The sequence below is a fragment of the Zootoca vivipara genome, chromosome Z1, assembly GCF_965207765.1.
Source record: "Zootoca vivipara chromosome Z1, rZooViv2.hap1.1, whole genome shotgun sequence".
NCBI lineage: Eukaryota > Metazoa > Chordata > Lepidosauria > Squamata > Lacertidae > Zootoca > Zootoca vivipara.
Window position 1 is genome coordinate 37,091,421 of NC_142583.1, and position 27,791 is coordinate 37,119,211.

At 39.0% G+C, this 27,791-nt stretch overlaps 2 protein-coding genes across 12 annotated transcripts in view; one reads left to right on the forward strand and one right to left on the reverse strand.

Annotated features, from left to right (window-relative positions):
* LRBA (LPS responsive beige-like anchor protein) overlaps positions 1-4,850 on the forward strand; it is a 358,996-nt gene extending 354,146 nt beyond the window's left edge. For all 5 annotated transcript variants that reach the window (XM_035113955.3, XM_035113959.3, XM_035113958.3 and 2 more), the window contains exons 56-57: positions 1,386-1,537; positions 3,436-4,850. In XM_035113955.3, coding sequence (XP_034969846.1) covers positions 1,386-1,537; positions 3,436-3,526 — 243 coding nt within the window. In that variant the 3' untranslated portion in view covers positions 3,527-4,850. The remainder of the gene's footprint in view (positions 1-1,385; positions 1,538-3,435) is intronic.
* A 389-nt stretch (positions 4,851-5,239) lies between these two features.
* DCLK2 (doublecortin like kinase 2) overlaps positions 5,240-27,791 on the reverse strand; it is an 84,458-nt gene continuing 61,906 nt past the window's right edge. For 2 of the 7 annotated variants that reach the window (XR_004692494.2, XR_015947890.1), the window contains 10 exons: positions 25,459-25,516; positions 23,009-23,128; positions 21,707-21,853; positions 16,699-16,832; positions 15,710-15,787; positions 13,877-13,973; positions 12,554-12,634; positions 10,737-10,853; positions 9,917-9,998; positions 5,240-6,486 (listed from right to left, as the gene is read on the reverse strand). Coding sequence is in view for 4 of the 7 variants with exons in the window: in XM_035113963.3 (XP_034969854.1) it covers positions 6,274-6,486; positions 10,737-10,853; positions 12,554-12,634; positions 13,877-13,973; positions 15,710-15,787; positions 16,699-16,832; positions 21,707-21,853; positions 23,009-23,128; positions 25,459-25,516 (1,045 nt within the window). In the remaining 3 variants the exon portion in view is untranslated. Of the gene's footprint in view, positions 6,487-8,352; positions 8,430-9,916; positions 9,999-10,736; positions 10,854-12,553; positions 12,635-13,876; positions 13,974-15,709; positions 15,788-16,698; positions 16,833-21,706; positions 21,854-23,008; positions 23,129-25,458; positions 25,517-27,791 lie in introns of all 7 variants that reach the window. The other 5 variants (XM_088661095.1, XM_088661096.1, XM_035113963.3 and 2 more) reach the window with 3 other exon arrangements.

The window sequence follows — 27,791 nt, forward strand, 5'->3', positions numbered from 1 at the left end:
GAAAAATATTAGAAGCTATATTTAGAAGTTAACAACTTCTAAAATTAATTAGAGTTAATTTAAAAGTTAAACATTTTCGCTTTCAACTATTTAAAAGGTAAGTGAAAAAGAGTTAGTGGTTAAAAGCTAAGTTGAGCTGAAGAAGGTTCTCCACACTGGGTCTGGGAGGACGGGGCCCTGACTAACTCCAGCTACAAAAGCTGAGGCTGCTGAACAAACTATTGGGCTGGGGTATTGTTTTTGTTGCTGTTCTTGATATTATTTATATCAATCTTTTGTAACTTTTAGTTTTATGATTTATGTGGAAATTGTTCAATTTGGTTGTGTTCTTTTTGATATTTTATGTATTGTCTATAACTACTTTTGGTAGCAATTTTACTACCCAGTACAAACTTTTTGGTTTGTGAACAGTGTTTGAACTATGGGAAGGCGGCATACAAAATAAGATGATGCATGATGTATAGCTCAGTCGGTAGAGCATGAGATTCAGAGTTGTGGGTTTGAGCCCCACGTTGAACAGAAGATTCCTGCATTGCAGGTGGTTGGACTAGATGACCCACATGGTTCCTTCCAACTCTTGTGATTTTCAACTCCTATCCCAAGGGAATAGATTCTTAACAGAGCATGAGGTGCTTCCCGTGTAGAGTGTGAGGCATTAGTACTCGACTGGCAGGGCTGACATCTACCCAAAAGAGAATGGCATGATGAAGGAGAAGCCTATGCCAGCGTAGCTCCTGAAATGGTGCAGATAACGCTGCTTCTCTTAACTCTCTGATTATTCCCCTCTGCTTGTAGATAGATATGAGACTGGCAGGTTATGTTGCCGGCTGGAGTGACCATGCTGTGTAATTTGAGGAGACTGAGTCCTCTGAAAGAGTGAAGCAGTTTCCCATGCAATAACCTTTGCAGTTCGGCCTTGAAAATATGTGTTGACATTGCGGCCACATAATGCACCCACAATTTAACAAGCAAATATGTTAAAAGATTATCAATTGCAACTTTCAGCCTCCAGTTGACATGTTGAAGGTTTTCCTTTCAGCACTTCCAACCATAACCAGGGAACAGTAAAAGTTACTCTGTGGATTTTATTTTATAGCAAGTAATATGGCTCATAAGAAAATGAGCCATTGTCTGCAAGTTTGAGTTAAGTCCTCACTGTCCAAATAAGCAATAATTTCCAAAATATACATTTTGGAACAATTAATGGAAAGGTTGTGATCATGGTATTATGTGTTTTATCTGCTCTCCGTATGTATATGCATTTGCAAATCCTGCATTGGTAATGAAAGCATTCAACCTTGTTGGATGATAATTAACACATGGAAGAAAGAACTGAATGACGAAAGTTGTTCTTTTAACAGAAGTCTCACCCTTTCTTTTTCTAGGCAATTCAACTGAGCCGGGATGGACAGTACCTCCTTACGGGAGGCGACAATGGGGTGGTTATGGTGTGGCAAGTGTGTGACCTCAAGCAACTTTTTGCCTATCCTGGTTGTGATGCTGGAATCCGATCCATGGCTCTTTCCTATGACCAAAGGTGAGTCGGTTCGTTTTGAGTTATTTGCTATTGATACCACTTTGTACTGGCTTCATTCAGCACAGATTTTATAGCAGAAAAGGATTCATAATAATAAAAAGTAACACCGAGAAAGCAAAAAGATTTACTAATTTATTTAGTGCATTTGTACCCCGTTTTTCAGCCAAAAAGGCTCCCCAGAGCAGCTTACATACAATCAGAAAAGAAAAACAACAGCCCCAAAACAGCACAACAAATTGGGGGAAAGGGACAGGGAGGGAAGAGGAAAATAGAAATAAAAATCCAGGAACCAATTTCTAAAGAGTTGTTCCTATAATGTTCCTATAATGACCATGTGACACAGTTCAGGGAATGCAGTTACTTGATGGAAAGCTGATGAAATGAGCCCTTCTTCCCATCTCTCTCCCACTTAGGTAGCCCATTCAGTTCAATTTACAGTGGTACCTCGGTTTACAAACAAAATTGGTTCCGGAAGTCTGTACTTAACCTGAAGCGTATTTAACCTGAAGCGAACTTTCCCATTGAAAGTAATGGAAAGTGGATTAATCCATTCCAGACAGGTCCGCGGAGTACTTAAACTGAAAATACTCAAACCGAGGTGTACTTAAACTGAGGTATGACTGTATTGTATATAGCTAGAGGCCTTCACAATGAAGAACAAAGGGCAGAAAAACAAGACATTCCGCTAAAATCACACAACATAAGTCTATAATTTACAACATTTTTTATTACAGTGCATTAACATAATGGGAATAAAGTTTCATATCTGCCAGAGAAAATTTGGCTACCAGATGTGTAGGTATTTTCAGCTATGAGTTCAACTAGGAAGATCGATCTGAGGACCAATTGAGAATAGGATATATACAAAAATAATTCTCTGGGCACTGTATATAAAGGGCAAATAGGGCATGCTATCCAACCTGACTGCATCCATAACTGCATTTCTGTTCCATTTGTGCTATTCCAAAGTATCTCCCCTCATAAGTATGCTGAGGGCATTTGTTGAAGTTTAAGTTCAACAAAGGCCCTGCATAACTCTGGAAAAGTGTCTCAAAGTAGTGAGGTCTTGAGTGGTTGCACTTAATTTGAGGGTACCAAATAGAGTAACTGGCAGCGATAATGGATGCTCTGTCTTTGTTGACGTCATGGTTGAAGATTCAGTTTCTAAGACCATGAACTAAAGGATAGATATTTCTCCATTCAAAGATTGTAAGCCGTAATCTTTTGTGCCCCACCTCCTGTTCTTAGTTGCTCCAACCAGCAGAGCTTCGTGAGAATATGCTCCTCAAAAGCATTTGGTCTATGAAAGTATCTAGCATAGTTTAGATCAATTCTGGTTGCTATCGAGAGACCCAACTCACCTATAAGATGAGCCGGCAGAGTCCCAGGTGAAAGCTCCAGTATCTGCCTCATAAATTTGCTTCGTAGATCTTCTAGTTCAGATTTGACATGTTCCATTGGGGCGGTCTAATGGAATGCCTTCCCCCAGATGACAGTAGGCCTCACGGAGCTAGCCTTTTCACAGCTGGAGTGAGCTCTGCTTCCCAGCTTTCCCACTGCTGGAACTATCCCCATTAGAAGAAATGAGTGATCCATGCCATTCTGTTGGCTAATGTTGTACATATAAGAGGTTTAGTTCCATTACAGCTGGGGTGGCCAAAGATGGTGCCCTCCAGATGTTCAATCCCCATCAGCCCCAGGCAGGATGGCCAGTGGTGAGAAATGATGGGAGTTGCACAGATTTCCCAACCCAACTTAAACCAGTGCCAAGGTAGAGTATGCTTCATTCATGCCATCATTCAGGCATTCTTTGACATCATTCAGCTAAGTAGGCATGTGGCTAAATGTGGCTTCCTCCCCACCCCACCCTCAATTTTCCTCTCGTCTTTTCTTCATAGGTGTATAATGACAGGCATGGCTTCTGGCAGCATAGTACTTTTCTACAATGATTTCAACAGGTGGCATCATGAATATCAAACTAGGTACTGATGTTGAAACTTGCTGGATGGCATAGGTAGGACTACTGCTAAAAGCATAGGAGTCTTGCTTGGGTAGCCTCCGTTCTTATAAATAATTAATATAACATCTGAATGTAACTTAAAATTTGCTGGGAGACGCTATTTTTTAAAGCTAATTGCTATTTTTGTAGACTTTGCTTGACTTTTTTGTGGGGGAAGGGAAAAGAAGCAGAAAATGGCTGCTGGGGTTCTGTAGCTTAAAAAGAAAATCTATATTTTTAGTCATAGTAAGTCTATTTTGATCCATGTATGGGGGGGGGGAGAGACCTAATTAAGATGGCTTAAATTCTTGTACTAGCTATATTATGAAACATGTTTCTCATGTAAATCTTTATAATATTGAGGAATATTTGATTAACAATGGAAGCTGGTTATAGGTTATAATACTGGTGTTTTAAACTGGGCTAACCCACACCACATTTTGTCTCTTGTACCTTTCCAATGAATTATACTATTTCAAGCACTGAATTTCTGGGAATCGAGAATATTTAAATTATGATAAATGTAATTTTGTTTCCATCAATGATCAAGCATGCTTCTAAGTTTGGAGAATTAGTTTTTTGAATTTTTTTTAAAGTTTGCTGTTTTTTGTTGTGCAGTTGAAAAAGAAATCAGCAATAGAGTTGTTATATGAAAATGCAAGTCTATACGTTTTCCTCCTCCCCTTCCTTTTAATGCATATCCAAAATGTGGATTGTTCCTCAAAACTGAGGTATCCTCTATTAGCAAACTGCATAACTTTTAAAATCATGTGGAGATCTAAAGTACACCTGCTAGCTGCCTATAAGCATTACTAGGCTGCAAGTAGAAGATAATTAATTTCAGCTCTGCCTACAGAATCTCTAGTGGCAAGAGCTTTAATTTCCATTTTAACATGGCTTGTGAGAGCAGTGTAGCACAAGCTATACCCAACACCATTTATGAAAATGAGGCATGTTTTAATCATGTTGAAAACCACAGAATAGCCCCCGCCTCTTAGGTAATGAATTTCAAATTTATACTAAGGAACAATGTTATTTTGGTGTTGCATAAATTCTACTTTTTCTACAAGATTGCTGTGCAGAATTCTGTGAAAATATTTGTGAAAGGATTGTATTGTTTTGTAGGTCTGTATTGCATAAATTACTTTGTACATTGTGCTTTATTAAGATTTGAAACTTACATTCCATATCTATATTGGTATATAATTTTCTTCAGCTGCTAACTTGAAGCAGTTCACATTGTTTTCCCCTCTAGCATTCAACTACTCTCCCTTTAAGGTAAAAGATCTGAAAGGGGAAACTCAGTTTAGAAAATAATAATAAAAAAAGGCATTTGTAATTTATGTGTAATGAATCCTTTTCTTGCTAAGAAAAAAACTCAGATAAGTGTTTTCAGTTCTATGAAGAAAGTCTTTATATATATATATATATATATATAATTTGCTACGGTAGTACTCACATAAAATTTCGTAAAGCTCCTGGATGGCTGTAGCAGTGACTTGGAAGTGATTCACACTGGATTGGGGCTTTCTCCCAGGTAAGGATGCATATGATCGCAACCTCAATCTGAGTGTACAGAAGAAGGCCTAATTTCAAAGCCTCTATTCCGATAATGTAAATGGCATGCAAGACAAAAGGAAATCAAGTTTAACACACACACAATCGGCGAGACTTTCTACATTCTAAAAGAAAAATTACCAGTGTTCTTTTCAAGAATGTTTATTGCAGATCTTACAGTTCTAAGGTAAAGGCTAATGGAAAATAATTCAGAATTGTTAAAAAGGAGCAAATAAGCGTACATACCATATTGAAACAAGCATGAAGATAAAAGATCATTAAGATAAAAGATCCATCTACCTTGACTGCACATTTAGCACAACTGCTCCCAAATAGTTCCAGTTTTCCTGAAGTTAAACAGAGTGGGCTAATGAAAAAAACAAAATGGCCAAACTATTCAGCATCATTGGCCAAGTAGATCATTGTTTTAGTTGGCTTGCTTTGAATATATGGCTCCATTTAGGTTATGCGACATGCAGCAGTGTTCTATTCCAGACAATTTGTGGTAGTGTTAAACAATGCCAGGAGGGAATTGGTGCAGAACCAACAACAACGGCTTAAAAATGCTTTTGTTGACTGCAGTCTTCATACCAAAAAATAATGGGAGAAAAATGATTTTGTCCCATGATTGAGTTACTTTTGTATTCAATGCCACACAGTTTAAGTTCATGTTTTCTAAACTTTAGTTTCAATATTTTGAAAACAAGTCCCCTTACCCTGCACACATTCACTCAGGTTGTTTTTCAATATTGTACAGATTGCCCACTAGGACCAGTCTTGCCTTTCCAGAATAACTCTGGAACTGAACTTCATAAAGTCATACAAATGAATTACAGCTTCTCAATTGTTGACCCCTGGCATTTTTATTTTTAATAAAGACCAGAGTTTGGTGGGCAAGGCCTTTTAGTGGTTCTTCCTATATAGAAGTTTGTATATCAATATTTGATTACCACAAGAGTAGATCAATTCATTCACATCCCAAAATGTTTGAAATTATATTTAACACTATTATTATTATTTTGGAAGGAAAAAAAAGTCCAAATATAATGGTCAAAGTACTAAAAGCTAACGTACATACTACCTACCTCTCTTTCAGACAGATGTGAACAAACTACAGTAGTGAGGGCATGTGAATAGTAGTTGATTCCTGACCTAGCAATGGACTTCAGTAGAATTTGTCTCAAAATCCTGCAGTATCATCATGACATGATGAGACAGAGTGCGTAGAGAGTTTGAGTGGCTCAGAAGCAGCAGGAAATAAAGTTTTGAGCCCGACCACAGGAAGATCACGAGCTGCAGCATTTATCATAGTGGTTTGATCCACAGCAGCTTGGCCAGAGTCCTGACAGCGCTTGTTGCAGAAAATCTGTCTTTCTTTATCTAGAGCTGTGTTCTACAATACAAGTAAATGAAGAAATAAAATAAAAAACACACATCACTAAACCGTTACAACTCTCATATTCGACAGCACACAATAAACCCATCTTTTGATGCATGCATTAGTCAGAAGAAAAGGAGAAGTAACATTGGAAGGCTTTTATAAATTTGTGGTTAGCGTGGATGGTTTCGGAGACTAGCTTCACACATGCATCACACCCAGCGCATTAGGAACAAGCACTGCATGAAAACAACATGCCATTGCAATGCCAGTGAGATAATTTTAATGAGCTGCTTTAAACAACCATAACAACAACAACAACTCATTTGCAAGTCTGGTGAGGAAAAAACATGTATATGTGGCAGGGTGGGAGTAAAAACGTACCTGTTAAGCACTCAGACCCTGATTTAGCTGTACTAGCAAGTAACTGGTAGCCCTGATGTAGATTTGCATCAAGGCAGCTTATGTGGATAAACATTAAATTGCATGGGGACTTTGAATCTAGGTATGTAACCATTACCAGCATAGTTTTCTCATGTAGCTCAAGGCACATTGACCAGAATTGGTTAATATGCTGTTAGGACAAGATATAAAAGCAACAGGAGTTTTTAATGCTAGGCTTATTTCTACTTCAAAGATACATATGCATGCTTGCAAAGATGTTTTGTTCTTCTACATACTATACTCCCCTTCCTTCATGTGAGCAGCTCCAACCATCTACAGGTTAAAGCTCACATAGTCTCCACCAAATCCTGAAATCACAGTGGTGCAGAATGAGCAACAGAGATATCAGGAATGGCTACTGACCATGCCAGTGTTTGCACAGTAAACAAATTAGGCAGTACAAGAAGCTGGGGATAATTGAGAATACTTGTACAGACAACACTGCATCCTATGAATACACCCTAAATCAATAAGGTAATAAGTAGGACACACTGAATTAAATCCATGCTTAGAGGAGAAATAGAAATCAATGGGGCATTAGTTTTAATGCCACCACTCCACACAATGTGGAGCTGTGGTTATCATCTAAGGAGGTCACCAGAACCTAGTTGTAAAGCTTTTCATAAACTCTACCACTTCAGGCTTCTGATGTGGGAGTGGTTATTCCCACAACTAGAAGAATTCCTGCACATTCATAACTAGCACATCAGGGTGAAAGCGAAGACAAATCTTTCCCCTATGATATACAGTGGTGCCTTGCTGGACGAATTTAATTCGTTCCACGGGTCTTTTCTTATAATGAAAAATTCGCCGAGCGAATCCCATAGGAATGCATTGAATTTTTTTTGAATTTTTTGCCCATAGGAACGCATTTCAATGCATTCCTATGGGAAACCGCGATTTGCTAGACGAACTTTTCGGAAAACGAATTCGTCTAGCGAGGCAACCTCCGCTCAAAAAAATCCTTTCGTTAAGCGGAAATTTCGTTAAGCAGGGCATTCGTTAAGCGAGGCACCACTGTACAAATTTTGTATGATCTTAGATGAAATGGGGTGGCGGTGGCGGGAGATATTTCAAACATACAATCTTGTCCCACACACTTGCAGCCTAAAATGGTACCACCTGGGAAAGCTTTCATTCTCACGAGTGTTAAACAGCCTCAAAACACAAGTTTACTTATTTCTATCTGCTTTATGAGGGTGACCAGAGAAATGCACATCCACGAGACCATGTTGGCAGTGGCAGTGGTGCAGTTTGGGGATTATGGATCAGTAATTCAACAAATAGCATCCTGGGAGAGCCGTTATCTTCCCTTTCTGCAGACAGTTCAAGTTCTACTTTAAAAAGAATCTGCACCCAAAGACACAGGACACAAAGCATCATGCATGGCTGAAATGGTACAAATGGTGCAAACGTATAAATGCAATGAAAGCTTGCCATGTGCCTCTTCTGCATCACTTAACAGACATCCCCACTTCAGACTGCTATCTGGTTACTTCTCCTTTTCTTTCAAACTAAAAAAAGAACATATTTTTAATGTAGCGAAAAAGCATCGTAATTAGTACATACCATTGCCTTGGACCTACTCAGAGGAAAGCAATGCAGGCATTGGGGGAGGAAGCAAAAGAAGAAAGCAAGGGACAGACACTAGACTTTACTTGAAGCAGAACCAATAGTATTGCAACATTTATAAACGTAAAGAACCCTATTCTGAAATTAAAAGGTAGCACTAGAACTATTTAAGTAAATGGTTTTAATGCAAGGGTAGTCCCTACTCAGAATGTGCCCACTGAAATTAATGGACCCAAGGTAGCCTTTAGTCAAGTCCATCAGTTTAAATGGTTTAAATCAGACTGACATTGGATACAACCCATTATATCTTAAGATTCCAAGGGGGAAACAGCATACTGTATTGTATTTTTTAAAGATGCAATTTCATTCTTCTACCACATGAGGGCCATGTCTGCTTTAACTCAAAATCTCTGTGAAAGAACTGTTTTGTGATGCAAAGCTGAAAATAAATTGGAATTAAGACAATTCTGTATACAGCAGAACACAAGAAATGAATGCTTGCTGAATAGATGTGAAGATGATTTTACCACATTCCCTAAACATGTATTTTCTTAGGGCTCAAGAACAAATAAAAATAGATACTAAAAGTAAAACGCGAGGGTGACTTTGTTATGGCATCTCTCCTCATCTCGTTTGTCCCCTGTATGCTGTGATTTCTTATATAAATATAAAGAAATGGTTCATTCACAGTAGACAATGGGACCAAGTTGCTAGAATACTGGCAATATGTACTGGGGGGGGGGGTTCTGGGGGGATCTTTGCACGTAACTGGGAAGCCCAAAATAAAATGCGTGTCAGAATAAAAAGCATACACCCTTCTAGTTGTGTTCACCTCTGCAGTTGTGTGATAAAAAATAATTTATGTATGCCTTCACCACCACTACCACCTCTCGTGGGAAGATGATCAAGCTGCCCTTGAGCTAAGTGTACACATGCTTCATCACACAGGAGATGCCAAATTCCTCTTACAGGTCTTGCCACAGAAGCCTGAACAGAAGAAATGCACTTTCCTTGCACTTCCATACAGGTAGGCTTTGAACATCTACGGAAATTATTGTATATGTTCTACACCTCAATACTAATATCATCCTTGATTAATATCATTCCCCATTTAATTAATGCAGCAAGTGACTACAGTCAGCACTACACATCTCCATATTCTTCTCACTACCTTATACATATTTACTCAGTTGTATTGCAGCAGTTTAATCAGCAGGGAAGGAGAAAAGGCAAAGAAAACCCCTAAGTAGTGTTCGCAATGTGTTTCACTGGCTAGCAACAAAACCATCAGGCCAGAGGATTAGAAAACTCCACACCAATAAGAAGCCAGGAACTGCATTATACTGGAGGCAAGCTTAAAGGCGTGCAAACTTGCGAGCAGCTAAGAGTTAGAATTTAAAATCACTCTGTTAAATAATATATTTTATACCAGGTTTCTGCTTCAGGTTTATCCATAAGTCTCAAAAATACAAAGTATGAAGTTCTGGGGCCCCTCAGACTGTCAAGTCAAACTGTCAAATGAAATGCAAGCAACAGCATCAGTCTAAAATATTTTTCCCCTTCTACTGCTGTATTTCATTCTAAAATAAAATGCTACTTTTAAAACTGTCATTCATAAGCTGAGATAGATAGATACAAATGTAAAATGACAGACAGTGCAATCTTATACTTCTTGCTTACCCACGATGACAAGGTTTTACTTAGAGGTAAGTGAGTACAGGGCTATAGGCTAAGGCATCATCATAATTCTTTCCATAAATTTTAGGATTTTCCCCAAACCTAAAATGACTTTGGTTTCCTACACATGACAATGTCTATTGGTGCTGCGTATCTGTGTAGCAGTGCAAACAAAAGCCGCTAACATAAAGTAGCATCTTTAAGAACATCATTGCCAAAATGCTGTATTTTATGAAATAATTCTTTAGAGCATAGGTGGAATAGCTGAAAGCTATCTGTGACTGGACTCAAAGATAACAGATAATTTAAATAGGTCTGAACTGTTAAAGTGAAATTACACAATTATAAAACAAAAAATGTTAAACACAAAAAATGTCAGCAGCTCCTTTTAAAGTGTTGTTCTTAAAAATGCATCCACAGCACGGGGGGAAACAGGCACAACCAAAAATATTCACTGCTCTTTTTCAATGGAAGGATTTCATAATGGCATTTCTGAGGGCGGGTGGGATGGGGGAGCTGGCAGGTGACTGATAGTAGATTAGTAAAATAATAAAAATGATGCATTTGCTTACCATGATGACAGAAACCCCTGCGGTTGGGTTATTCTGTTTTGGTAGTGTGTTGTTAAAGTGCTGCTTTAATTTACCTGTTACTTCAGCTTGCATATTGTTTTCCTGGGAGGCATCATCCTTTGTAAAGAAAAAAAGGGAACCGCACTTTAGCATGCAGAAAAGCATTGCAGCCCCCTGCCTTTTCTTTCTTTGGTGGGATGACAAATGAAATAGCCTGGACATAAACTTTTCCACAATATGAGCCTTCTGCCACATAAAACCAAGAATGAAAAATCTTTGAGTGTGATATAACTGTAACTAAACAGTTCTAAATTCCAGTGGCTGCTAAGGGACACAGATAAGCACTTTTTAGTGCTATGATGTTAATCCAATGCAAAGCTTATCTTTAGTTGCCTTCTGCCTTGTGATTGGATCGAAATTGATGGACTTTTGGAGAGCATCATGAATTTATGCTATGATAACATGCAGGCTATGAAAACATTCTTCTCTACAGTATATGCTACTACAACCCCTGGGTTCCTTTGTGAGAATAGGCAGGATATAAATAAAATAATTACAAAAGGAAAGGTAACAAACTGTGATAACACAGTGGAACTAAGAGTTTTTAAATGAAGCACAATAAATTTATTTCCCAGATACCCATGCCTCTTTTCAGTGATTCACTAAAACATCAACACACAATAGGCATGTTCAGGGACTCAGTGAAATCTGAACCTATGGAGGAGGGCAGAGGCATGCATACAAGCCAGGCCCTTACCATCATGACATGCAACGCCCTCCCGTCATCAGAAAAATTCAGCCTTTCCCATGTTGTAAAATGAAGGTTTACAAAGGTTTCTACTCTACTTCAGGCAATCGAAAGTAGTCGCCCCTGCAGTGTTCACTGTAGCCCGGCTTGCTGCCACCCACATTTGACACATAAGGTGTGTTCAGGTATTTGCCTGAACATGTGAATGCTCAAAGTAGTTTTGAAACCTGTACAGCAGTGCGTAGAACTGTATATTATTGATTTCCAACTCCCATCAGTCCCAGTCAGCATGCTCAACGGTCATGGCTTGTTGAGAGCTGTAGTTAAACAACATCTGGAAAACCACAGATTCCTCGTGCCACTGCAATCATCCCAATGTAGGCAGAGAGATCAACAAAATCAGGCATCAGCTCCCAGGCTCCAGTGCTCTTTCACTACTTGTACACTGCTAAACAGATTGTCCATTCTGGTTATGCATTGTACAGACCAGAAATTGAGCCTCTTTCCCCTCCTCTCACCCAACATGTCAGAGGCACTGTCAGCAAAAAAAAATATGTCTCCTTCCATCTGAAAACTGACATGGAAATACAATTCTGTCATAATCACACCACTGATAGCAGGCCTGTGCAGAGCTTGTCTGAGGCCCGGGGCAGGAGACTTCTTAGAAAAAAAAACTCAAAGGAAAATGCAGCTGATTCCTGATGGGGCCCCCTGGCCAGATTAGCCCTCTGAGGCCTGGGGCAAATGTACCCAAGCTGCCCTCCCCCTCTGCACAGGCTTGACTGAGAGAAAGTTCCGTTGTTTTGAAAACAAGGGCTGCCAATTACCCATGTGTCTTCTGAAGCCTTCAAAAATACAGACCATGGAACTAGATGGAAGATCTTTTGGGGCATTAAAAAACAGCAGCAGCAGCACATGTCAGACTATGCAAGCGGCTTTTGGAGTAACAGCGTAAAGGTAGAACTTCGCTGGCAGATGTGCCATTTCAGAAGATTAGGACTTAACACAGGGTGAGCTTCCTTAGAATTAATTTTGCATAAACATGCAACATAAGAAAGTATTTACTCACTGACACCCAGGGGTGGTTTAGAATCTGAGCGGCTGTATATCGCGCCTCCACATTTACTTGTAGCATCAGACTAATTAACTCCTGGAAAAGCGGGGGGGGGGAGGGGGACATGAGGAAAGGAATGAGCACAATTTATAGTCGTATTAAAAATGGGAGACTGCTTTTGTCACAATTTTTGCTTTCAATCTTCATGCCCACTAGACTTTGAGTGTATGTTCTCTCGGTAAGTAGCCTCTAATGAAGTCAGTAAGTATGTGTCCCAATGAAGGTTTTTCTTCGGCAGCTTCATTTCTGGCTGTGCAGAAGCAAGGAAGTGCACAGATGCTGGGGGAAGGATGCTAAGCAGACCGCAAAAGGAAGCCTCAAGTGAACCCTCACCTTCCTTTTAAAAGCATATTGACGGCTGTGGTTACACTCTAAAATGGGGAAGCACTCATCCCGCAAAGTTGTAGGCAAGAGGGTTGTGTCAGAAGTTAGCCAAATTTTTGAGATAAGACAATTGCACCAGGAATTCCCTCCCGGGAGGCAAAGCCCATGATATTCACAGCAACACGTTCCATCTAAAAATCACACTGCCATTGACGCTAGAGGTGGTGGAGGTGGGATTGCTTTTGCCCAGGAACAAATATTGCTGTTTCACTACTGCAGAATTCATTATTCTTACAATATAGGCCCATGCCCAAAGGAAGAGGTCCTGAACCCCTACAGCAAACGAAAAGCATCTATTTCTTATTTAGAAAATAGGATTCTAGTACCTGTGTTTCATTTTACTTTATAAAAGTGGAAACAAAAATGGGAACATTTCAACTGTGTCATAAAACAGGCATGAAACGTGAACTTAATTACATTCTCCTCAATGTCACATGATTACAGTCAATTGTTGCCCACATCTAGGCATAACTATTCTACTGACCTATTCTACTGACCTTTGATAAAAGTTCGTACTCTGATTCAGCAGAGCATCTGTCAATAGGCTACCCAAAACCTATTAATTTGTCCAATAATTTTCAAGTATGAAACTCCACCACTCATTTGACTTTCAGAAAAGAATGTGAACTTGAGTTTTTTCCCTTAATCACTTCACTGAACTGGTCCCACTGCAGTGGCTGATGTTTTAATATCCAAATGAAAGAATAGCTGTCAAGCTAGCTGCATTACCATGGGAGACTCTATTGAAACTATTTGTCTTGGTCTGTTCTCCCAGCAATGGCACTGGTGTCTTTGATACTCTGCAACCAGTTTGGGTAGCAAAGACAGTTAGCTGGGCATTATGAGAAATGCTTTCATAGCTTCAGCTTTAGTATCATTAATACAGCCTAATACCTTAGCAGAGTCAGTGATATTATCCCAGTATGGAGAGGGAAATTCTAGCTTTCCAACCAAGATCTGATCAAAGAGGTCTTCTTGCACATTGTTCTCACTGTGGATCAAAACCAAGCAGAAAAAAAACATGTCAATTAAAAAACCATTTATGAAAGCTAAAAAAAAAACCATTAAAAAGTTATTTTTATTGATTAGTTCAGAATTTACAAACTGCTCTCCGTTCAGAGAATACGCAAGAAGAAATATAATCTACTGTTCAGAATATAAAATGTAACAGAGATCATTAAAAAAACAATTAGTCAGATCTGCATTACTCTGCCCTAATTTTCATTCTTATACAACTTTGGACTTAATTTATTTAAGCTATACCAGTAAAGAAAACAGGTTTCTGGCTGCTTCTTGTCAGTGAGACTTCAGAACACCCCAGTTGCTCTAAAGTGGCACAATTTTCCTACACATCAAACAGTCTGTTACTATGGGCAATTATACGAAATAGGGAAGAGATGCTAGCCTGTTCTAGCTGCTCCCATCCTGAGCAGTGAAGGAACGTGTCATTTCCTGGCACTTGGATTCAAATTATATGTTGTGCAGGATTTTATAAAGTAGTATTTATATTTATTTATAAAAGTATTTATATACTGCCATATCATAAAATAGCAGGGCAGTGTACAGCAATATGTGTAAAATGAAACATAAAGCACCATTCTGTGATTAAAAAGAGCACAGACAGTCATTTGAATTCAATTGTGCAGAAATTGAAGCCTGTCCTCGCAGCTCAAGGCAGGAACAGCTAGAACAGGTTTGCAGTTGTGGAGAGACAACTGTTAAATGTTTGGGTAGTATTCAACTAAGTTTGTTCGGAGGAGACTTATTAAAATTAAGTAAGAAGGAAATGTTCAAGAAATATAAGAAAGGAGAAATCAAGAAGGTAGAGTATACATGAGTTCTGGGCACCACAATTTAAGAATGGATGCAGAGGAGGGTCTGGAAGCCAAGCCTTATGAGGAACGATTGATGAAACTGGGTATGTTTAACCTGGTAAACAGGTGACTTAAGAGGAGATATGATATGCATCTTTAAATATCTAAAGGGTTGTCACATGGAGGATAGCACAAGCTTGTTTTCTCCTGCTCCAGAGACAAGGACCTGGACCAATAGATTCCAGAAAAAAGATTCTGACTAAACATCAAGTAGAACTTTCTCTCGGTAAGAACTATTTGACAGTGGAACTCTGGAACAGACTCCCATGGGAGGTGGTGGAATCTCCTTCCTTGGAGGTTTTATAGCAGAGGTTGGATGGCCATCTGTTGTGGATGCTTTAGTTGAGATTCTTGCATTGCAGGGAGAGGTACTGGTGTGAATGTTCTAACACCATATGCTGATTAAAGTTATAAGATGTCCAAGTCCGTGTTCTAACACTAGAGGGCAAGCTCTGCATGCTTAATACAATAGATGGGTTCTGAAGAAAGAGACTCAAGGACAAGGTGACAAAGATGCTGGGAGGCTCGCCTCCCTACCTTTGACAAACAATATAGCCTATTCATTTCTTCCTATAATGAATATTGCTCTTCTTTCTGAATATCCTGATGGCAGATAAAGTGAAAGCATTACTTAACAGAATTAGGGAGGGAGGGAGGGAGGGAGGGAGGGAGGGAGGGAGGGAGGGAGGAAGGAAGGAAGGAAGGAAGGAAGGAAGGAAGGAAGGAAGATATATGGCCTGTGAAATATGGGAGAAGAAACAGTATGTATAATATTTATAATTTTAAGACTGAAAGTAATGTAGCATAGGGAAAAGCAGATCATCCATTTTAAATGTCACTTCATACTACTTACCTACGAAATGGTGGAAACCCACATAACAGTATGAATGTGATGACACCTGCAGCCCAAATGTCGACCTTTAAGCCATAACTGTAAAAAAAGGGGGGGGGAGTAATGACATCTTTAAGATACTTCCTCTATACGCACTACAAGATTCTGCAGGTTTATACCAATTTACTGGTTTGTGCCATTTTAATTTCTAATTTTAGCAGCACACTAACAGCAAATTTTCAAGCAAAGCTTGACAAAGCTTGCCATTGACCTAGAAGTAAGTAAAGATCAGGCTGATATTAATTTGTTCATATTCTGCTACCAGATATTATTATATAGAATACATGTCCATATTATTATATGGAACATAATAAAATGTCTATTGTCTGTATCTCAGATACTCAAAATCATGGTATTCCATATATTATCCAATGTGAAAAGAATATTTGGCTTTGTTGAGAATATTTGGCTTTGTTGAGATGTAATGTCAAATGATGGTTTGGTGTTCATGAACTCCTTTCTTCCTATCCCTCCTCCTCTCACATCTTCAGCTTGATTAATAACATGTGGGGCTTTGCCAAACCAAAGTTTTCCATTTCTACTGAAGCCTATGGCTTCCATTTCATCAGAAGCCTATGGCTTCTGCAAGCCTCGGAAAAACCCCAAGGTTTTTACAATAGTCTGGTAAAACACCTGAATCAAGCCTATATAAGCACATACCTGCTTATACAGGGCCTTAGGATAAATGGGTTCTTATCAAACTTTAGTTGTACTTGGAGTAGACCTACTGAAATCAGCGGACATTGCTAACTTAGGTCTATAAATTTCAATGTGTCTACTCCAAGTAAAACTTAGTTGGATACAACCCACTGATTTCAAATAGATTTCCTGTTCAAACAACTATACACAACCACTCTATAACTATTTGTAAAACATATTAAAAGGCGCCCACACACTTTCTTTCACCAAGCACAATAATAAGAAACCCCATTTTAATAATGCATGTTCACCCTGTCTCTGCGATGATTTCAGGAGCTACGTATGTTGGCGTGCCACAGACTGTATAGAGGGGTCCTTCAACCACAGTGGCTAGTCCAAAGTCTCCTAGTTTCAGCGATTTTGTCCCATCTGGATACTCACAAACCTGGGGTGAAGGAAGGAGAAAACAGAGAAGGAATAAGAACTTGTTAGTGGAGAAACATAGGGACAATACCTTACAGGATTGTTGCTAAGAATTATTGCATGCAAAGTGTATTGAGGGGGAAAGTGCAATATAAATGCTACCCTGCCCTGTGCAAGCAGATAAACACATTCCAGTCATTCTAAGTGGAAAATGTATTTTAATGTTCATCAATAGGTGGCAACAAGTTTGTAGAAAGCAAGTGATATAAATACTTAAGACCTAACAGCGATAATATTGTAGTAGACAGGAATGAGACAGACACTGGTCTTGGCATACAAAGGCTACCACTTTATTTAAACCTGCATCCATGTCAATCAAATCCAAAACCAGGAAGACAGAATAAAACAATAAAACAGTTGCCCCCACATTGCAGGGCAGTTAGCAATCAGGGCTATGAGACTGTTTAGAAGCATCTCCCATTGCAACTCTATGTTGGTGCTCTGTCCTGTGGCTAGTTTGTTAGGACACTCGTCCTTTCACCCCAAACATGCTATAAACACACACATTCTCTCATGCACACATGCACTATTCCACCCACCATCAAACTTGTGACAAAAAAAAATATTCTGTCCAGAACAAAGGGCTGCTATATATATCCTTTAAAGCTGAAACTGCAAGGAAGGGGGAAAAGAGGCTTCTTCCCAGACAATCTAGATGGTACCGTGTTTCTCATATTATAAGACATGTCTTATATTTATTTTTTCCTCAAAAAAACACACTATGGCTTATTTTCAAGGGATGTCTTATTTTTTCCCTTCTCCTCCTGCCGCGGCCGGCATTGCTGCTGCACCTATCACTATGTCTTATTTTCGGGGTATGTCTTATATTCCTTGAATGCTTAAAAATCCTGCTATGGCTTATTTTATGGGTATGTCTTAAAATATGAGAAACAGGGTATGAAAAATAATAATAATTCATAGCCCTCAGAGCAATCAGTTATCACCTGGGCTAACTCAAAAGCCAAGGGAGGGAGGATGGGTCACCCAGTCGGAGTGAGACTGAGATGTGTACCGAGATGTGTACATTGCAAACATACCGGACTCTTATCTTCAATGCACCATTATCAAGGAATTTTAGCAAATCAATTGTTTTTTGTGGAGAGTCTCAATTAGAAACCATGGGTGGGTGGGTGGAATTAGCAAAGTCTGTGGGTAAGTCTAATTAAAGCAGCTGCATACTTAAGCATGTAAATAATCTAACAGTCAAATTTGGTTACAAAATCGATGACTAAGAATCAAATGGTGGGGAAGATATTCTGAAGGAAGTGTTAGAAGGCCTTACAGAGCTTGTGGTTCTTATATTACTTACTTCTGAGCTAGACTGTCAGGGAGCTCTTTGAAGAAGTAAAAAATAGTACATAAAACAATTGGCGTATAATTCCAATGGGCATATCATAGATCAACTATATCTCTAAAATATGCCTGTTTAATTGCCCAGTGTGCCTTCTTTCTTAGTTAGCAACATAATAACATATACTTCTAAGCAGCACTCTACAAGAGATGCTTTTCCTAACTTGGTGCTCTTCAGATGTTTTGGACTACGTCTCTGACCATTCGCCATGATTGCTGGGGTTGAAGTCGGAAACTTCAGGAGGGCACTAGGTTGGGAAAAGCTAGCTTATGTATTGAAAAATCTCCCTAGCTCTGTGCGTTAAATAGAAAGATTGCTAAAACTACAGTATTCCTTTGAGTCATGGCAAAATATGAATGACTTTGCTTTGTTGAAAAACTTCAGAAATTCTAATAGTGCAAATAGATAGAGATAATCATGCAGGTGCAACAGAGACAACAGTGTGATGTAGCTGCTAAAAGAAGCTAATGCTATTGTAGGCTGCATCAACAGAAGTATAGTGTTCAAATCAAGAGAAGTAATAGCCCTGCTCTATTCTGTCTTGGTCAGACCACACCTAGAGCACTGTGTCCTGTTCTGGGCGCCACAATTTAAGGAGGATGTTGACAAGCTGCAACATGTGCAGAAGGGGTCAACCAAGGTGATCAAGGGCCTGGAAACCAAGCCTTATGGAAAACGATTGCCGTTTACCCAGGGCTCATGTTTCCTTTTGGAAATGAGGCACAGAGGAGACTGTGGTGTCTTTATGATATATGGTTAATTTACATACATACATGCATACATACATACATACATACATACAACCTGAGCCTATGATGGAGGGGTTTCCATCATCAACAAAACTGACAAATTCAAAGCTGGATAGCTCAGTTGGTTAGAACATGTCAAGGTCACAGGTTTGATCCCCGTATGGGACAACTGCATATTCCTACACTGCAGGGGTTTGGTTTGGATTAGATTATCCTTAGGGTCCTTTCCAACTCTAAGCTTTTACCTCAAAAGGGTCTTGTTTCTCCCATAGCCATGGCCTTGGATTCAAGCAGAAATCAGCCACGACTCCCTCCCTCCCTCCTTCCCTCCCCCCTCTGCCTTTCCAGCCTGCAGCTTTTTGAATCCAGCTTCTAGCTCACATAACTTCCTAAACTCTCTAAACTCCAGCTTTATCTGTTGAGGGAGGGCCCCCCCCCCACGGTTGTCATCTCACACGAGCCCCTTGAGCCCCTTTGATTCTTGCAATGACCCATCACCCAGGAGGCTAGCCTTGATTGATTAGCTTTTAACACTTGCTGGATCCAGGGATTAGAAGTCTGGCACCCATTTTAACACCCCAAACCTTGATAAAATTCTAACACTTAATAGATCGAGAAATTTAGAGGGGTCTGACACTCTCAAACTCATGACAATGCCCTTTCCCCACATAACAGGACATTCTCCCAAGACCCTGCTAAAAAAAGCTGCAGGAACTAAACAATGTTTACATAGCTTTAGATTAGTTTAAACTTTTTAATGCATATTTTAAAGATGATTTCTTATAAGAATAATTCTTATTATTTCATGGATGTTTGATTTATGTTGTGATTTATGTATAGCTGAAATATATCATTTCATTTTATTGGGTGAGTTCTTATTGTTGATTTTTCTGATTGTTTATCACTCTTGGGAACTATTATTAACAGAAAGGCTTTTTCATTAAATAAACAAAAATGTAATGCATAACAGAAAGTCTCATGATTCCCGACAAAACATTACATCTAACATTCATTATTTTATATGCATATAGCAATGAAGAACTGGTAAAATTGAATGCAAATCAGACAAGTGGCTGACATTATATCTAGCAACTAACTGCATTTCAATGACGAGAAATAATTTACATTAAGAACTATTATGTCATTCCAACCTGCAAATCAATGCCAATCATGGCATCTGTCAAGTAATCTCTTTAGGCTTTCTAAGTGAAAAGTGCATCTGTGCCTATTTATACCTGATTTGATTACTAATGAGAGCTTAAAGTGCCAGATTAGCCTGAGAGCTTCAACTCACTTAAGTGCCTGATGTCATTGTTATTATCTTAAAGCAGACAGGATCAACAATCGTGAATCACCGCCTGTACCTGTAAGTGAGCACTCAGTTCTTGCGTGCTGCAGGTTCCGCACAGAGAAACAAATCAAGCATAAGCATTAAAATGTTCGCATTCAATTTGCTTTAAGTTATTAGTAAGGATATTTTTTGTACTGGAAACATTATTAAAGAGATAAAATAATGTACAAAATAGATACTGGTTTTACCACTTTCACTATTCATATATGAAAACTTGCTCACAAAAAAAGGTCTCTCTCTCCCTCTCCCTGTATAGCTCTCCTAATATCCCTCTCCTGGCAAAACAAAATAAAAATCCCTTATATATGATATAGTCTAATGTCTGGATTTAATGTCGAGTCATTCCAGAGTTTGTTGGAATCACTGCCAGTGATTCCATCCCCTAAACATAGCTTTGCTCAGGTTGGTTCCAACTATGGAAAGAGAAAAGGAGGCCTGTCCCCTGATTTCCCTTTCCCTGTGCTGCATCTAGCATTTCCCAACCCCCCCCCCAGCAGATTTATTTGTTAGAGAACAAGTCCCATTAAAACCAGCTTCCTTTTGAGCAAACCTGCTTAGGACTGCACTGTCAGCTAATTTGCTACTTATTTGCTTTAAAATACGTGCAAAAAAATAGCACTTTGAGGTTTGTTTGTGTTCAAGTCCCACTTTATTCCTTCAGCCGCCAGGGAAGCACAAATCTGTTTTTTTTTAAAAAAAAGTGCATTTATTAGAAATGCTATCAAATCAAATGCATGTCTTTGTGTAGGGAGATTCACATGGTGCCTTCTGATCTGGTTTCAAATGTTCTTAATGTGTGGAAAGTGGAAGCATTAACACCAGGCTTCCCCAAACTTCGGCCCTCCAGATGTTTTGGACTACAATTCCCATCTTCCCCGACTACTGGTCCTGTTAGCTAGGGATCATGGGAGTTGTAGGCCAAAACATCTGGAGGGCCGCAGTTTGGGGATGCCTGATTAACACAGATCTTCTTCTCATGTTTTGGATTAGGTTATTGCAATATGCTGCAGGTGTGGCTTTCCCTGAAGATGACTCGGAAACTTCAATTGGTTCAAAATTAAGCGGCCAAATTTTTGGATGGGTTCTATTTAGATGTTATATAACCAGGGCTGGATTTAGGTTTGATGAGACCCCAAGCTATTGAAGGTAATGGGGCCCTTAATATGTCCAGCTGTCCTTTGTCAACAACAAATTGCCGCTGTAATATTGACAACGTAATATTTAAACTGAAAAGTATTGTTATAAATTGTTTCCAATATTTTAGTCACACCTTTATTTGTGTTTCTTTACATTCCCCCCCTTGCTTCTCAGCACTTAACATATAGGTATGAATTTGCATTGATGTGGCAAAGAGATGGGAGAACAACATGAAACAGGCAACATACCAATAGATTTTCTGGCTTGATATCTCTGTGAACGATACTGAGACCATGGAGATATTTCAGTGCACTGGCTAGATTGTAGACCATTGCACTTCCATCACGCTCTGTGTATTTTGTTGAAGATGTGATAGCATCAAAAAGGTCTCCTCCCTGTAATGGTCAGGAGGATCAAAATAATTAAAACAAAAGAAAATCCATTGTATTTTATAACTGCTGAAGGAAAATGAATTATGCAATGTTGGGGAAATCACAGTGGAAGCAAAAGGGTAAAAGTTGCACATCCCTAAACCTCACCAAAATGAGTGGAACTAGAATACTCACTGTGTGCTTAACATTGCATTCCTATGCACACTTGCTGGTAAATGAAATATCGTTCAACTAAGTAGGGCTTACTTCTAAGAAAAGCACCACAGTGCTAAACTACATGCATGATTTTAATGGAGTTTAGGAGCACCGAACTTCATTATACTAGACAGCAAATCCCTTATGCTTGATTATGAATGTTAAAAATCCCTATGCCATGCTCACTGGGAGATATAAGAATGCCTTAAAAATATCAAATCTACAAAAGTCTTGACTGAAATATAAAATAATGAAATCTTAGCAGACATTTTTCATGGGCATTACGTGTGTTGCGGACCTGCATGATTAGCGTAAGTCTCTAAAGTCTGAGAATTCTCAACCATTAATTGCAAACACAGTTGTTTATTTAATGTGCTTCCTAGCAGGGGTAAATATGAAGAAAAATAAATTGGACACAAAAATGTGCTTATTTAACTTTAAAGGGCTACTTCTGCCAAATGTGAAGTGAAATCTGAAAGTAAATAAGAACTGGATAAAGAATTCCTACATTTAAAAAAATTGAGGGAGAAAGGAAACCTGCAAATTTATGATGTGGTGGCTGTTTATGCTATACATAGGTGCTTACATGCCAGTTAATATTCATTTTAAACTGCAATTTTAAAACAGTGCAGAAACATAACACTATTGCGCAGCAAATGCCTACATCTGGATATCCCTGTTAACTTACCATAGTATGTAAATGCAATGTATATAATGACCATATGTGCCACAAGCAGACTTCAGAATCATTTTCACGTTACAAAATTTGCAGGTTAAGGCACATAGGAACACCAGCTATCACTCTGAACATGAATTTCAAAAGTGGGCTGGGAACTACTTTGGGATGGGAGAGGAATGTCCCAGGGCGTCCCAACATTGTTTTCTGTATCATGACTATTTTGCATAGGCACTGGACCCTGGAACTTTCAGTATCTTCATATTCAGTGATGGAAAGCCTCTCACCTTGACCAACTCCATCACCAGGTAGAGCTCGGTTACAGTGTCCATCTCCTCTACTAGCATGATAATATTGGGGTGTTTCACTTGGCGCAGTATGGAGACTTCATTTTCAATCAAGTGTTCCTATTTATTATTGGGAAGAGGAGAGGAAGGGAAAAACAAACCAAGACAAATCCTCCTTGTAACAATGTGTCTTTGAGATATAGTTTTCATATGAGAAAGCAGCTCCCTACAGTGCAACTTCCCACCACTATTCTCCGCATCATTTACAGTGTAGTTATAGAGATATCTCTAGTGAAGCAACATAGGTATAGGCTCAACGATTTAATAGATCCTTTGTTACCAAGGGCTTCCAAAATGTTCCTCATTAAAATGCTTTAAAAATGAAAAACAAGGCATGCCATTTTATTAAATCAGGTAAATCTTTAGACGTTTTCAGTTACAGGAAACCAACTGCGTATGCTCTAGGAGGGCCAGCCACTTTATTTTAAAGTTAACCATGGTTGCTGTAACACTCTGGAAGACACCAAAACAACCATTCCAGAAACCTCACCTTTATCACAGTACAAACATTCTAACAACATGCACTTCATGCATTTGTGGGAAACCCTGCGGGAAGTACATGTGAGCATTCTACGACCGATGAACATGAGCAGTGCCTGAAAAGTTAGATGCGATTTGTCCTACACCATAAATACCATTGAACGAATGGCTTTGGGAAGTCGATTTGCATCAAATCTGTGAAGTTTCGATAATTTTACCCTAACCATTTAGTTACTAAAAACCCACATGCTGAGCGTGCAGTTCCTCCTGTGAAGATGTGGCACATTAGACGTGGCTTAAACAGATCGCACCTTTAAAACCCAATATGTGAGAGCATCAAAAGTCTTTCTGGAACAAACATATATGTCTGCTCCAAACAACTGTGTGCTGGAGAAAAGAAAAACAAAATATGAATGGGTTTTTAAAACATGGTTTATAGTCATAAACCTTAAAAAATAAGTCAGATCAACTGAGAAAATGAGGGGATCTATTATAATTAGTTAAATTAACTGTGTATCAGGAGGAATATAATAAATATCAAATAATTTGTGAAATTTAGAGACTAGTTATATTTAAAGTATTACCTACCGGTATTAATGATTATTTAAATTTACTGTGCATGGTGCCACTGATTTAGTGAACTATCGTTTAAGTAGCTAATGACAATTAGTAAGAAGCTTTTGCAGGTAGCTTCATCAATATTTTTGTCTGTGGTTATTGGGATGGTTGGTATTTAATGTTCTTCCTCCCCTCTGGCAAAGCTGCAAGAAGTTTGGAAGCCTCTGGAACCAAACAAATGGTTGTTAGTCTTAACTATGCTGAAGAAGAGATGCCCCTTTCAGCAAATATTTTCACCTCCATGAAAATATCAAATGCTCTTGGTTCTAAATACCCTCAGTAAAGTCTCTTCACATATGAACATTCCTTCCCCATGCATCACTGAGGCTGTGCTTAGAATTATCATCTTACATAGAGGCTCTTCTGGCCTCCATTAAGTTCAGGGTCTTTTCTGTCGTAGCCCCATAACTTTGGAATGTCCTCTCATGAAAGGCAGCATAACATCCATCCTGTTATGCTTTCATTGTGACTTCAAAGTTTGGACTGTTTAAGCATTCTCTACTGTGTGTGTTTTATTATGAAATTTGTTGTTTTACATTGTTTATGGTTTTTAATATACTGTAGTTACCATCTGGAGATTTACACTGCAACTTGGTATACATTATTTTTAAATACATAAAACAAATAACACTGATAAAAAAAATCTGTCTTCTTAAAATAGGACTGATTTAAAGAGCTGGACTGGTATATGAAAATCCATTATTGTGGTCTGCAAGGTGCATTACAGTGCAACTCTGTTAAAGGCAAATTCTGATGGGTGAATTCTGGAAACACCTTTACTCCAAAATACTTACCTTCATTCTCAAGAATCTGAAGCAAAATATATTTAATGCCTTTTCATTATATAGAACATAAACTTCAATCCCTTTGAAGCAGCACTTTAGAATTTCCCACTGTTGTCCTAGTGATGCTGGTTTGGACCCAAACACAAATCCATTGTTTTGTCTTTGTTAAATTAATGGTGCAGATGAGACACATTTTCTGCTGACTTAGAAATAATCAATTCATGAGCAATGTAAATGCTATCTTGATGAATGTTTTGTTACATCTGACTAAGCATAATTTTTGTGAATATCGATAAAGCTCTACAAAATTAATATACATACATGGTTGGCGAGATTTGCCCAGATGAAGTGTAAATTTAAATACTTTTTGTAAGCAAAGCCGAATTTTACAAATTAACTATCTGTGAATTTAAAACTCTATAATTCTGCCTTTACTTGAAATCAGGTAAGATTACTATGGAAGCATCTCCCCACCTTATAATGCTTTAGCTCTATATTCTCTCATACCTTTCCACAACATTTTCCTTTGTCTATAATCTTCAGTGCAAACTCCTTCCCAGTGGACCTACAAAGAGTGAAACAAAAGAGGAATATCAGGCAGAAATGCAAGGATTTATTCAACATGTGAGTTTTTTGTCTCAATGTACACAGTGATGATAAAATTGCTTTCATCAATGTGAATAGATGACAGAAAGAAGGTATATCTGCTTTTATTTTGTTTCTCAGCAAGTCATGTCTGCTGTTGCCTTGACAACCAAACGCAGGCTTTCTACTATGATTTTCTCAAGTGTGACCTAATGTGTCGCATTTTGTCCCTGATTTAATGTTAGATGTTCTGTACCTTTCATTCAGCTCTTTTTAACTGTTAATGTGGCATGTGGCAATTTTTACAGGATTGGTATTTCAAAGTCTCAGGGGTAGAAAGGTTCATTTTTAATTTTTTTATCAAACAAAATTAGATCAGCTATTTTGCAGTATAAAATTTATTGGATCACAAAAATCCTTTGAAGACAACCTATAGCAGAATTATTCTGTGGTCATTCTAACTATTTCTGTGAAATTTTGTTTTAAGAAGTCTACTGCCTCTGTTCTAAATATCATGTCCTGAAAACTACAATGGATAGTTATTTCCACTTATGTTTAAGTGCTGCAGGCTTAAGAGGTGAAAGCATTTTAAATCTAGTATTATAAGACTTTAGCAAAAGAATAATATTTAATTTTTTGGGTATATGGCCTTCCAAATGCATGTTGCAAAAGTGACCATAAAAAAAAATCAGACAGAATGAAAGAAGAAGTGGCCATTATGGTTCTCAGTGTGTGTAGTATCATCTCATCAACATGAAACCCCAATTTGCGGGCATGGTCAAATGAAAATGACTCAATGGTTGATAATTACTTTTACTACAAACTCACTCAGAATGCAATTCACCATACACTGAATTTTTAAAGGTTTCCATTGATGGTGTTTGTTTGTTTTAAAGGGTACACTTAATAAAAGAATTAGCACGTGAGAGAACTTGCACACTCATTGAAAAGCAAGGTTTTGCGGCAACTCTTTGCCAGGAGTACAGAAGCTTACAATGGTCTGCAGCCACGTAATGTGTGAAATGGCTCACACAGTATAGCTGTAGCACACACCCCATTCCTTCCTATAAGACTTCTTGACAGCAGCATGATTTAAAAATAAATACTGTCAATAGTGTCCACTTAATATGAGCAGCTACAGCAGTAATAATGGTGAACATATTTTGCTTCGGGTATAGCTAATCAATTCATGCTGTACAAGTATATAGTATTGGAATTACATTTAGTAAGGACGGTTGTTATTATACAGTGCAGCAAAGCATCCCTGGTGTGAAAGCATAGCCGTGTCTGCTGAGTTGCCATAGTTACAACTGGATACAGATGAGGACAAAAGGGAGGTGGCAGTATCTGACTGAGCAGTATTTTGAGAAGGAAGTACAGTGGGCTGCATCCAGAAGTGTGCAAACAGAAGAAATAGAACGATTGGTCTTACCTGAAGTGTAGACTTGGGAGTAGGGATGCTGGAGCCATTGGGATAGGACATAGCTCATTGGCTCCAGCACCCCACCAGGTAAATTATGGCAGTGGCAGTGTTCTGTGAACTGCTGAACTAGAGGAAGACTTTGTGTAAGATAGTGTAAGACAAGACAGAAGTACTATTTTGGGGGGACAGGAGGTGGGCAGGTGTGGAGGACTCCCTGGTCTTGAATGGGGTAACTGTGCCCCTGAAGGACCAGGTGCACAGCCTAGGAGTCATTTTGGACTCACAGCTGTCCATGGAGGCGCAGGTTAATTCTGTGTCCAGGGCGGCTGTCTACCAGCTCCATCTGGTACGCAGGCTGAGACCCTACCTGCCCGCGGACTGTCTCGCCAGAGTGGTGCTGTGAGGGACAGGGGATATCGCGAAGTCCCTCCCCTCCTGAGTTCAAGCCCGTCCCCGAGCAAAGGGGAAAGCAGGGAGAGTTCCGATTCCAGTGGGGAAGCAGGAAGTCGTGTCCGAGGCTCAGGCAAGGTAGAGGAGCCAGGGTCCCAGGTGGGACAGGAAGGGGCAAGTAAGGGGGGAAGACCCATCCCCCCAACTCCAGAATTACGCAGGAAGAGGAGGGGCAAGAGGATGGGTCTGCCAAAGCTTTTGTGTTGGAGAAAGACGCGCCAAAAGCCATTAGGAGGTTCTGAAACCGACTGACAACATCGCTCCGTGTAAATAGCAATGACTTGAGCACTGTAAATACGCAGCACCAATAAAAGAATAAAATGCAGAGCTGCGTAGCGTCGTTACTCTGAAGTAGTCCACTCCGGCCACTGTGACAGCAACC